Source organism: Pelobates fuscus, chromosome 13, assembly GCF_036172605.1.
Source record: "Pelobates fuscus isolate aPelFus1 chromosome 13, aPelFus1.pri, whole genome shotgun sequence".
In the NCBI taxonomy this organism is placed as follows: domain Eukaryota; kingdom Metazoa; phylum Chordata; class Amphibia; order Anura; family Pelobatidae; genus Pelobates; species Pelobates fuscus.
Window position 1 is genome coordinate 97149156 of NC_086329.1, and position 12686 is coordinate 97161841.

Here is a 12686-nt window from a genome sequence, read left to right on the forward strand (position 1 = left end):
AAACAGAATCTTCGAACAGGACTTAGTCGCTGCAGCTGAAAGTTCAGTATGGGAGAAGGTAAGGGTCAGCGGTGTTTGGTGAAATGTGTAGCCGATTTCAGTTCCATGAATTTGGCTACACACACCGCTGACCTCGTTCGAATGAACAAAGATGGCCGCCGCCACGTGTTCGACTGTCGAATGGCGGCCACCCAGCGTTCGGCAATTTACCTACAGCATGCTCCCAGCCTGGGAGGTAAATTGCCTGCACACTTCCACTTCTGGGTGGTCTGCATGTGTGGTACTTGGTTCTGTAAGCCCCATTTACTGAACCAAGTGGGAGAAAGCCAGGAACACAGTATATTAAAGGTTTAGGGACATAGTCTTAAAGGGGCATTGTTCACCAAAGTCACAATATGTCCCCAGATGGTTCTTAAAGGGCCATACACACCCAATAAAAGTCCATAAGTTTTCAGGGGCACAATCTTCCAGGGGCCATAGTCATGAGGAAGTAGGCTGGCAAAAAGGCTTCTCCACAACCTAGGGAAGCAGGGCAATCTGTCATTTAAAGGGCCAGTTACAAAAGTCATTTTGTAACACTGCCGGTCCATAATCCAAAGGCAACAGACGGGCAACCAGACTTCTCCAATGCAATGTGGTGAGATTGCTCTCGTCACAGATGACTAATAGGTAACCTATTACCGGGCCTTAGAATGGCTGGACTAACGTACCAAAGAATAGTCAGGGTGCTAGCCGAGGTCAGGGGACAAAGATAGGGACACAGCGATAAAGGAAAGCCAGAGGTCAGGGATACCAGAAATACAGGAAAGTCAAAATCAAAGCCAAAGTCAAAAAACAGAATCTTGAATAAGGAACGCGCTCTCAAACAACCACTAGGGTAACCACGACAGGGCAATGAGGAAAGGTAATTTTAGGTTTAAATACCTGTTTCACCTTTCCGATTGGCTGAGATTGCTCAAACCAAGAAAACCAAGCATCTTAAAGGTTAACACAAATTATTTTAAATGTTTTTATAGACACCCCATTAATTCAGTGTCCTCCTCAATAAGGACAGTCAATCCCAGAGCAAACAAATAAATTCAAGCAGGAGGGTTCATCTTCATATAATCAAAGCACATCACAATTAATTGCCTCAGCAATTAGGACCATAAATTGATAGCAAAAAGCTACCCATTTTCTTAAGCTAATTTTGTCTTTTTATGGTCCTGATTGATGAGGCACTTAGTTTATCAGCATGGTGTGGACAGTAAGGAGCGAATAAAATATTGACTTTTACAAAGGTGGATGCTCCTGGCATTTACTCAGCAACAGATTCTTCAGTTACCACATTGCTCCAGTCTCCAGCTTTCATACAATGTAAAGACGAAACCAATCCTACAAAATCCCTCTATTAGACTCTCATCAGTGTCTTTGTGTTGGGGAAGTCAGTGGTGCTGACAGTAACTGGTTTATTGCGAGCATTTTCCTGGGTTAGAGAAATACGAGGTTCCTGTTCCTATTAGTTCAGCTCCTGGAATTGCACTGATCCAACCAAGTGAAAATAACTGCTGCTACAAGCGTTCAACTGACTACTACAGCTAGGAATAAGAGATATATCACATGTTGTAATTTCTGTAATATCAGCGTATTAATGAGTTACAGTAACTTACTGAATACTCGGAGATTGTACTGTTGTTCACACTGTTTGTTTCCTGGGTCTGTGCGTATATTCGCTTTGTATTCTCTCTGGTCTTCTCTGATTAGTTTAGTAAATTTTAAAGACCCATCAGTCGTTCCATCCAGTCTGCCTTCATACCGGTTATCTCGAATGTCTATATCTCCATCTGGTTTTGTTGTAGCAAAATGAGTTCCACCATTAACAAACACCCAACTGGCGTCTTTAATTCCAGTCTGATTCACGGGTAGAATTACATCTCCTCCCACTTCGCCAATAACTGTCCTTTTATTTCCACACGACACTGTGCACAAAATACCTAATAAAATAATACAGTTTGTATTTAAATTGTTACACATCATTGCAATATATTCGTTTTACTAGATTTTGTCAGTCACAACAATAACAATAACTAAAGAAAAAGTCAAATCTCTATAATAACCATTGACACATTTATTAACTCTTTGTGTAATTTCTGAATGTAAACCACTTATAACTGATGGCGTATTCACTAAACGGTGTATTGTGATGGCGTGAAAACCATATTTGCAGGGTGCAAGTCAAAGTAGCCGTGCTGGGAATATATAACGGAGTTTGGGATTTTTACTAATTCTGCGTACATTTAGTAAAGTCAGTTTTCAGTTTACGACCATTCATTCAATTCTTTGTGAATATCTGAAATAACCTGATTGGACCCATATGCATTATATAACTAAATCCGGATTATCTTACAAATTACATGAAAATGCGGTTATATCAAACGTCATATCAAACCTTTCTAGTCTCCCAGCTGAAATTCTTGTATTATATTGCCTTACAGCATGCCCTTATTGTATTGTAATGTAACAGATTATTCGATATAAATTGCAATATGTCCTGGCAGGTGAGCTCACACTTTAATGGCCATTGCAGCGATACTGAAAACAATGTATTTAAATATACATAGGGATTTGGGATTGTGGTAACTTCTTGTTTTTCTTTTTTTTGGGGGGGTAAATTACTGAGAAACCTAACTGAAAAATATTACTAACAAAATTTCAATAAACAACAAAGTATAAGTTAAACACAACATAATGTATAATTGTCCCTTGTAGCACCCAGGAATAATCATCTACCATCGCTCTAACTCAATCTTCCTCCCCCTGTCTCTCACTCTCTTTCTGTTTCACTATAAATGTATAAATATTATCTGATGCTCAGTATGGATTATTTTCTAAAACTAATGCTAACCCATAATACACTTAACACTTAGCTCATTAAAAACCCACCTGTTTGTAGAGCAGACAACAGCAAAACCCAGTAATATATGCACATCATATTGTAAGCAATTCATATCGTCTCACTGCTGTGAATCGTTTACTTCCCTACTCTCTGTACACTTCTGTATAACGGAAGAGGGAGCCGCAGTTTATCCTTAACCCCTTAACGACTGCATGACAGTCACGCATTAAAATCCCAGCTGGTACCAAGGAGCCCCAGTATCTTTGGATACCTGAGAGTCCCCTCTGTCAGCTGAGGCCACAATTGGCACCCCCAGACTGACAGACCTGCTATGTGTAGGGCTAAAAGTGAGTAGTGAACATGGTCCTTTAAATTCAAGTATATACTGCAGGTGAGTAGAGTTACTGGTTAGATTAGGGGCAAGACCAGGGGGAAATATATACATGGTGGTATTGTAATTGAGAACAGTAGCAGAATACAAATATGATGTTTGCAGTAGTGGGACAGGCGTCTGAAAAAACACACGAAAAACATTTTGGCCAAGCTCTGTGATAAAATGGTTAAATGAAAAGTGTCAAAATACTATTAGTTAAGTAGCGTGGGGGTGTACTTTGTACAAATATATACTTTTGGGTGGCAGATTTGGATTCTCTCACTACTTTAAAAGTTGTTATCTCAGCATACCAAATGTTGCTAAATTTTTGTTTTAAGCACATAGTTCACTGTTTCCAGTATTTGTTTTATAACTTAGAATAAAAATTATTTAAATCATAGACATATTGGACAATTTAATAATCAGGACTAATCAGTGAATTTATTTTACATTAGTTTTCTTTAAGAAGACGAGAGAAACTAGCTCTAAGTCTATATTGTTGGAAATATAAATCGTATAAAACTTAACTTATTATATATACACAAAATAATAATAAGAAAAAAAGAAAATAGATAAAAATAGACAGTCTGAAAAATTGCCACTAGGTGGAGACAACACCTAATGGCGCTAAATAAGCATGATGTACATGTAGACAATTTAAAGGAACACTATAGTCACCTAAATTACTTTAGCTAAATAAAGCAGTTTTAGTGTATAGATCATTCTCCTGCAACTTCACTTCTCAATTCACTGTCATTTAGGAGTTAAATCACTTTGCTTCTGTTTATGCAGCCCTAGCCACACCTCCCCTGGCTATGATTGACAGAGCCTGCATGAAAACAAAAACTGGTTTCACTTTCAAACAGATGTAATTTACCTTAAATAATTTTATCTCAATCTCTAAATTGAACTTTAATCACATACAGGAGGCTCTTGCAGGGTCTAGCAAGCTATTAACATAGCAGGGGATAAGAAAATCATAATTAAACAGAACTTGCAATAAAGAAAGCCTAAATAGGGCTCTCTATACAGGAAGTGTTTATGGAAGGCTGTGCAAGTCACATGCAGGGAGGTGTTACTAGGGTTCATAAACAAAGGGATTTAACTCCTAAATGACAGAGGATTGAGCAGTAAGGCTGCAGGGGTATGTTCTATACACCACAACTGCTTCATTAAGCTAAAGTTGTTCAGGTGACTATAGTGTCCCTTTAAATTGTCTACATGCACCTTATGCTCATTTAGCACCATTAGGTGTTGTCTCCATCTAGTGGAAACTTTTTAGACTGTCTCTATTTTTATCATATCTATTTTCTTTTTTCTTATTATTTTGTGTATATATTAAAAGTTAAGTTTTATACTATTTATTTTTCCAACAATATAGGCTTAGAGCTATTTTCTCTCGTCTTCATACATTTAATTAACTGGGTTATTAGCCCTGATACTAACCTTTAGCTTTCTCTCACCTTCTTCCTTTTTTAGTTTTCGTTAGTTTCACTTGTTGTGTAGAAATTATTTGGTGTAAAACCAAGGAGTATTTTTTAATTAGAGCTTTTTACTTTGTCATGTTTATATTTTGTAATAGAAGAGAGAATCAATATATCACTATAGTGTAATATCCAGGAACTAAATCAACTCATATGAGGCTTATAGCCAGCAGCATACATATGGTACGATGTAGTAAATAAGTAAATGCTTATAGAGGTATCTCAATATCTCAGCCAAGTTGGAGTTTCCTCAGGTTGACCATGAGAAGGTTGGCAAAGGGTATATAGGGTAATTTCCCCTTGGCTATTAGCATGGGAGGGCTGGCAAAGGGATGTGGTATGTGGCTTCTCATCATTTTACTGATTACAATATCAGACGGTGCATTGAGATGCCTGTTTGCATGTTACTGTGGAGTTGAGGCAGCAGGCTGGAATTGTGCTGATAGCTAAATGGTGGCTGTGCCACAGGGAGTAATGGAATATAGTCAATGACAGGAAGTCCAGAGGTATAAAAGAAAACCTTTAGGTTCACACCAGATGGTGTCTTTATGATATATTCAATGGGAGATGTGAATTCTAAAACCTTGGGAATGGTATCCTTAATCAGTATCTCCGATATTCGGTCATATAAAACAGATATGAAAAGAGAGAAAGGGCCCAATATTGCAATATGTATCGTATAAAAGTGGTTATGGTGGAATAATACTAATAATGCACTTACATTTTGCAGAGCTATAGCCAGCTCTAGCGTCTAGCGCTTGTAGTGGTACAATCCCCACTTAGGGATATACTGTAGGTATCCTCAGTCTCTGGGTTAACTGGAGCTCAAACGACAACAAAAGTAGGGGAGCAACAATAGTGGTGTAACGATACCTTACCTTTACCCACCGGACCCGCGCAGCGCGGCGTTCTCCCTTGCTGCTTCCGGGAGGTGGCACAGTCTGTCTGATGCTGTCCGCTCGTGGTACGCCTCTTCTTATGATGCGTCATCAGAATATTGCCTCGGAAATTCAAACATGGCCACGCTCCCGAACCTTTTGGGGGCATGGCTTTAAAGTAAAAGACACCTCACTATAAAAGGGCGCGCCTGCCATTCCTTCAGCGCTCTAGTGTGGTTCTTGTGTGTTCCCTCTAGTGCTCTTGAGATTTTTGTCTGTTCTCTGGTATATTGACTCTTGGCTTTCCTTACTGACTACTCTCCTTTCTGGTTCCCCGATTATTGGTTTGGTTATTTCTCGTGTATTCCGATTTCTGTACTCGCTCGACCTCTGGCTATTCCTTTGACTATTCTTTGACATTGAGTCAGGCCACCCTAAGGTCCGGTATACATCTCTTTCTGGGTTACTCTCTGCGTGAAGGGGTCACTGTCGTGACAAGTGGTCTCAATAAAATAAAAAAACAAGTGTAGAAAGATATAGAAAATAAGCTCACACAACGTAGAGCAAGCTGACTGCTCTGTGGTATTGGCTCTGGTGGTATGATCCCCATCTATTTCTTTTGAGTGGTGGTTTAACCCCTTAAGGACACATGACGTGTGTGACACGTCATGATTCCATTTTATTCCAGAAGTTTGGTCCTTAAGGGGTTAAAAGCCAGGTAACAAAAAATTAAAAAAAAGTTTATAAATTAAAACATCCAATAAAGCGTTTCGCCACTGTGGCATTTTCAAATGTTTTTTTCTTTACCCCATTTGAAAAAGCCACAATGGCGAAACGCTTTATTGGATGTTTTAATTTATTAATTTTTTAAACATTTTTGTTACCTGGCTTTTTAACCACCAGTCTGAAGAAATCCAAGGTGGGGATCATACCACCAGATCCGATACCACAGAGCAGTCAGCCTGCTCTACGTTGTGTGAGTAAATTTTATATATGTTTTTAGACTTGATTTTTTATCTTATTGAGAGCCTTATTGTTGCCCCCCTACTTTTGTTGTCATTTGAGCTCCAGCTAACAAAGACTGAGGATACCTACAGTATATCCCGAAGTGGGGATTTAACCACCTCAAGTGCTAGACGCTAGAGCTGGCTATAGCTCTGCCAAATGTGAGTGCATTATTATTATTATTCCACCATAACCACTTTATATGATACATGTTGCACTATTAGGTCCTTTCTCTCTTCTTCTTTCCATTTTTCATATGACTGAATATCGGAGAGACTGATTAAGGATATCATTCCCAAGCTTTAAGAATGCACGTCTCCCATTGAATATACCATAAAGACGCCATCTGGTGTGAACCTAAAGGTTTTCTTTTATACCTCCGGACTTCCTGTCATTGACTATTCCATTACTCCCTGTGGCACAGCCCCTGTTTATCTTTGTACATTTCTGGTTTTTGTTTAAAGGGTGAGAGGGAACCCTATGTAAGTGTGTACATTGGCTGGTGACCTGCAATATTACCCACTGGGTAATATTGCAAAGGTCCTGCTTTGAGGATTGAGCTGCTGCTGGTGAACGCGTCTGCTTCTGTATTCTGCTGTGGAAAATACAGAAGCAGACGCGTTCACCAGCAGCAGCTCATTCCTCAACGCAGGACCTTTGGTAGAAACTGTAACCGGAATTGTCTGTTCTGCACGTCTCCCGAAGTGAGGCTCCTATTCGGGACGTGCTCTCAGACCAACGCCGTCCTCACCAGCAGCCGGAATACAGATCAGCTGTCAACGCAATCCATATCCATCCTCAAGCAATCCGAAGGTCCTTGCTGTTATTTGACCCATATAAGTCTGGTCTTATGAACTATCTCTGACCTGTATTTTTGCATTTTTTTAACCATTTTAATTTATATATTTTTAAGTGTGAAATAAACTGGCATTTTTGATTAATATATCCAGTTTTTATTGCTTCAGTCTATACGCGATACATTGTTTATATCGCCCAAGCTAATAGTTCCATGTACTGTGTTGCTTAATATTTAGATTCTTTCATCTTTGATATTACAAAGTATATTATTTGGAACAAGCATCATCTACCTCACACTTTATTGGGGATTAAGATACCTGTTCTATACATATTCACTGCACATCCATTCAGGAGCTCAGTCTATTTTTTTTATTTTTTATCTTATTTTTTTTTTTTTTTTTTTTTTTAATTCTTTATTTTTGACAGTGCAGTGAGATGTATACACATTTCAAAAGGCATGAATATATATATTACTAGACATACATTCAAGTAAGGTAAAGAGTTATTCATACTGCACTGTTTTTTTTTAAATAAGTCAAGAAGAACATAGTATAGGACAAACGTGTGAGGGTCTCAGCCAGCCTGACAGCGTTTGGGGGTCATAGTCGTGTGCAGTGAGTGGATGGGTCTGAGATTGAGGCAGCTAGGCTCCCTATGCGTCAGCTAGGCGTGAGAGAGAGTGAGTGACACGTCAATGAGTATAAGGCCATCTATGTGGGCAGTTTAATGAATAAAATAAAAAAAACGAAACAAAATGGTTTCAGAACGGGTGTCATTTATGGTGTCATTTATTAGGACCCTAGGGTACTTATGCGTTGTCTCTGATGTGGGTCGATTAGTTCCCTGTCAGGGGTAACCTCCCTCCTGTTTCCCGTATGCAGTTGCTTACTGTTCTGAAGCATGGCGCTAGGGTAGTGTGTGGGAGGTGGGGGAGGGGGGGGGGTTGCTTCGCGCATGGTGCGGTCATGTTTAGCAGAGCAGAGGGTGTGGGTGTTAGTATGTGCCAACTTGCTGCAGGTAATAGTTATGTCGGTCTTAGCATATTGACCATTAAAAACAAAGGTAACACATTAAACTTAAATAAAATGAGTAAACAACATGTTGAACTTGATCAGCCAAGGAACAGAGTACTTTCATGTGGCCTGGCAGGGCAGGTGTCTGAGCGTCTATCGGTGTTGGGGTTGGAAGTGACCCGATAGTCCTTCAAAGAAGGGCAGCCAGATGGGCTTTTACTCTCAGGTCAGTTGCTCCGGCCCTGGGCGTCTTGTCGTGCGGGGTATGAATTCCTCGATGGCAGAGGGGTCTAAGTGAGTCAGTCCCGTACCTGCCACACTCTTCGCTCCTGTGATACCAAGCTTGCCCATGAAAGCGTCCAGTTCTGCATAGCTCCGTGCCTTATAGGCAGTGTTTAGGTGGGTGAACATCAGTTGTCTAGGTGTACCCCAGCGGTATGGAATATTCTGCGATTGAAGGAGCTGTAGAAGCGGCCTCAGGGACCTGCGCCATGCAATGGTGTTCCGGGTGAGGTCTGGGAATGTCGTCAAAGATGAGCCTTCAAAACATAATGGGGTCTTTCCCTTTATGGCTTGGAGCAGGAGGGCCTTATCCGACATGGATTGAAAACGGATGATAAGGTCTGCGGTTGCGGACATGGGCGCTGTGGGAGGTTTCGGTAGACGGAACAGGCCATCTAATCTCACCGTTTTTGCTTGCTTGGGTGGCAGCAATGTGCTGAACAGCCTGCGGATGTAATGTGGTAAGTCCGCCAGGTCGATCGAGTCTGGAACGCCACGGAGTTTGAGGTTGTATCGCCGTTTTTGGTCTTCCATGGCATCCATTCTATCTGTGGTAAGTAATTGTAGTTTGGAAATTTCAGCTATTTGGTTCTCTACCACCGTGAGTCTGGAGTCCTGTGTGCTTGTTGTGGCCTCTAGGAGTGTGATCCGTGAGGTGGCCTTTTCAACCGCCGTTTTAAAGTCCGCCATGTCCGCTGCAATGTTTGTTCGCAGCTCGGCGAGCATGTCCTTTAGCTGGGCGGCAGTTACCGGCTCGGTTGAGGCTTGTTGAGGGATCGTGGGTCTCTTGGGCGCATTGTGGGGTATCTCCTCTCCCATATCGAATGGGTTATCTCCCGATGAGTAAGAGGTCTCGTCTCCCTTCAGCGCCATCTTGTTCCAAGCGGCCCTCTGGGCACCCCGCAGTAGTTCGCCTATGTCTCGGCTTGTTGGGGATCGATCACCCTTGGGTTTTTTATTCTTCCGACCCATATTCCTTACTGCACCTCCGATGACTGGTTTTGCCGGAAAAAATCGCCTTTTTCACTGAGTTTTGTCAGTTTTGAGGCTGATTGTGCTCGGAGCTCGGGGAAAACGTGTCCGCTCTGTTCCTCAGCTGGCTCCGCCCCCCTTATTTTATTTTTTACCGTATTTTATTCCTTTATATTTACATTTTTATTGTTTTATTTTTTTATTCTGTTTCATGTTTTATTTTTATATATATACATATACATTTTTCTCTCTTTATATTTATTTCTTCTCTTTATCCGTTTTTTTTTTATCTATGATCCCTTATTTAAAGGGACACTACACATATTGAGTATTCAAAGGCACAGCATATTCCAATCAGCTATTTTACTTTACATACTTTATGGATATTATCTATACACAGTGCTTTAGCCATTAGTCACTAAGCCAGCTCCTGGAATCTATACTCTTCATCTAGAGTGTTTTCTTACTTACCTTATAACATGTGCTGATAATCTTCCTTCCTCTGCACACAGTCAAGAGGAAACTGTGGTTTATGGCCGAACATACACTTGTAGCCTCCAATTGGGAGACAATACAGACTCTAAATAAGGACATTTCCCTATGACATTTCCTGGCTACATAATCCTAACATCTATTACTATGCAAAGAATATTTTTGCACAAAGCCACTCTTTCATTTAACCAATAATTGTAGAAACGTGTTTACAAGTAATTTGAAAGGAACACTATAGGTTAGGAATACAAAGCTGGAATACCGTGCTCCTGTTCCTAGCGAGGTACAGGTTCCCCCAGCCAAGTTTGGAAGATATGTAAATCCTATATCATAAATAGGATATGCATGGAACAATGACTGATTTTAAACCAGACACCAAGTGATACAAACCATTTTGTGTTCATATAAACACATTTCAACCACATTTGCTGTTAGTAAAAATTTGAATTTTTAAATTCGGTTGAAAAACAATCATTCTTTTACCAAATTTTGTCTGTTGAATTTTGATACGTACAAAATAACCCTGTGGTGGTTCCGGCCACCTGAGCACATCATACACAGTTACTGGAGACTGCACTACTACTTAAAACCTACCCATGTTGGAAATGCCTGCACAAAAGCATCGGGAACATAGGGACATTTGGCTACTTTCTGGAGGGCAAGTCCCTACATTACCTTATCCAGTGTGTTGGCGCGGGCTGCCCACGCGCCAACACACTGGATCCTGGGCCTCAGGATTTAGAGGGGGACCTGGAGCGAGTTGTCCCCACTGCTGTGAGCCCATCGGGGCGAGATCTAGGAGGGGGGGGTCAAGTGAACTCCTGATGATTTTGAGTGCCCACCGTGCTGCAGAACCTGTGGGGAGGAGTCGTGTGCAGAACTAGTGAGTCGGGAGGGGATCGGGAACGCTGGTGGGTCAATCATTTAAATCACTAAAATGCACTGGTCCATTTTTTGCTTGTCTAAATGGCCCACTGCCGCTAATAACCCAAAATCCCAATAACTGCTTTTTTTTTCTCTTTTTTTCATTATTAGTGTATTTTTTACATTTATTTTTCTTCTCTTTCCCAGCCACATGTGCATGGAACTAGATCTCAAGAGGCATTGGGACATATTCTCAGCTGCGGATCTTCATGTAACTGGTCTATTTAGGCCCCTGATATCTGATAAATCTTGCATAAGCAACAACTTATTGATGCAAAATGCTTTTCATTTTTTTAGTTCCATTTTATTTATTATTATTTATTTTTTTCTCTTTCAATCTAAGTGTTCAACCTCAGTTGTCGGGCTCTTTAGGCTCCCATTAGCTAACATATGATATTGCTAAAGTGCGCATATAACTAATGCTGCAGAATGTCCTCTATTACTGCATAATTTAATTTTAGCTCTGGTTAGGCTTTACAGTTTTGAAATATTACCATATTAAACCACACATGCATGCACATGACATGCTGTAGAATTGTATGACGTACTTTTGACACAAGTACCATGACACACGGTGCCTCATTTACGCATATAATCAATACTACTGCTTGTGACCTTTCTCTGCCTACAAGAGCTATGTTTGTTTCTAATATCATACATACAAAACATATATGTTGATTATTGAACTGTTATTTCAGCCTTTTAAGGCTCTGCAGCTACGGTTTCCTGGATGCAACTATACTTTCACCCGCCTTATCATTCACAATCATGAATAGTTTATTTGAGTAACACGGTGTGCTTGGATGCAGTCAAGTATTTTAAATACACAGTCGCCTCCAATCCCTAACGCTCAACACCTCTGTGCGGGTTCCTCGATGTGATGTTTTATTACCTTTCACTATTCTACTTAGCCTCTGCGTAGGCAAATGTAAAACTGCTATATGACGGCTTGTCTGCTAAACAAATAAAAAACTATTTAAAACAAAATAATTCTGTGAGTGGACATTTTTTGAACAGAAGCATTGGAATGACCATTACATGCAACTTCTGGCAATGCATCCAAAGGTGCCTAAACATCATTCTTGTGACGAGACCAATCTTGCCAGTGTTCATTGGAGGAGCCTGGTTGCCTGCCTGCTGCCTTTAGACTATGGCCCCATGTTGAAACGTTTGATTTTCCCCTGCAAAGACACAAAAGCCTCCCAAAGACTATGGGAAAGACTTTGGCTCCATGGCAATTGAACTGTATGTGTGTGATCTGAGCGCCATTCAGTAATAATGTGTGCTCAGATCTAAGCTATCTGGGGATATGTTGAATGTACCTGTTTTATGCAATGGCTGCACAGTTATATATTTTTATGTATTTTATTGTCTTTTGCTGCCATGTGTTCAATGGAGTTTTACCTCTGTCCTTGGAGATAATTGGATTACTTCCCAATTATCTCCAGGATAGAAGACTCTGTGGAACTGTTTTTGGGCAGAAAAGCCATGCTTCATTTGGTCACAAAGGACTACAATCTATCTTTTGAACCACTGCACAAATTTGTATGATTTTGACGTATGTTTGTATTTGGAGTATGCTGATTCTGA

The 12686-nt window shown here is 40.4% G+C and overlaps 1 protein-coding gene across 1 annotated transcript in view; it reads right to left on the minus strand.

Moving 5' to 3' along the window:
• The window catches only part of LOC134582656 (uncharacterized), a 70320-nt gene extending 60640 nt beyond the window's left edge, over positions 1–9680 (minus strand). The window contains exons 1-2 of the mRNA XM_063439310.1: positions 8738–9680; positions 1650–1973 (exon numbers count right to left, since the gene is read on the minus strand). Of these exons, the coding sequence (XP_063295380.1) occupies positions 1650–1973; positions 8738–9680 (1267 nt within the window). The remainder of the gene's footprint in view (positions 1–1649; positions 1974–8737) is intronic.
• Between the last annotated feature and the right edge of the window lie 3006 nt (positions 9681–12686).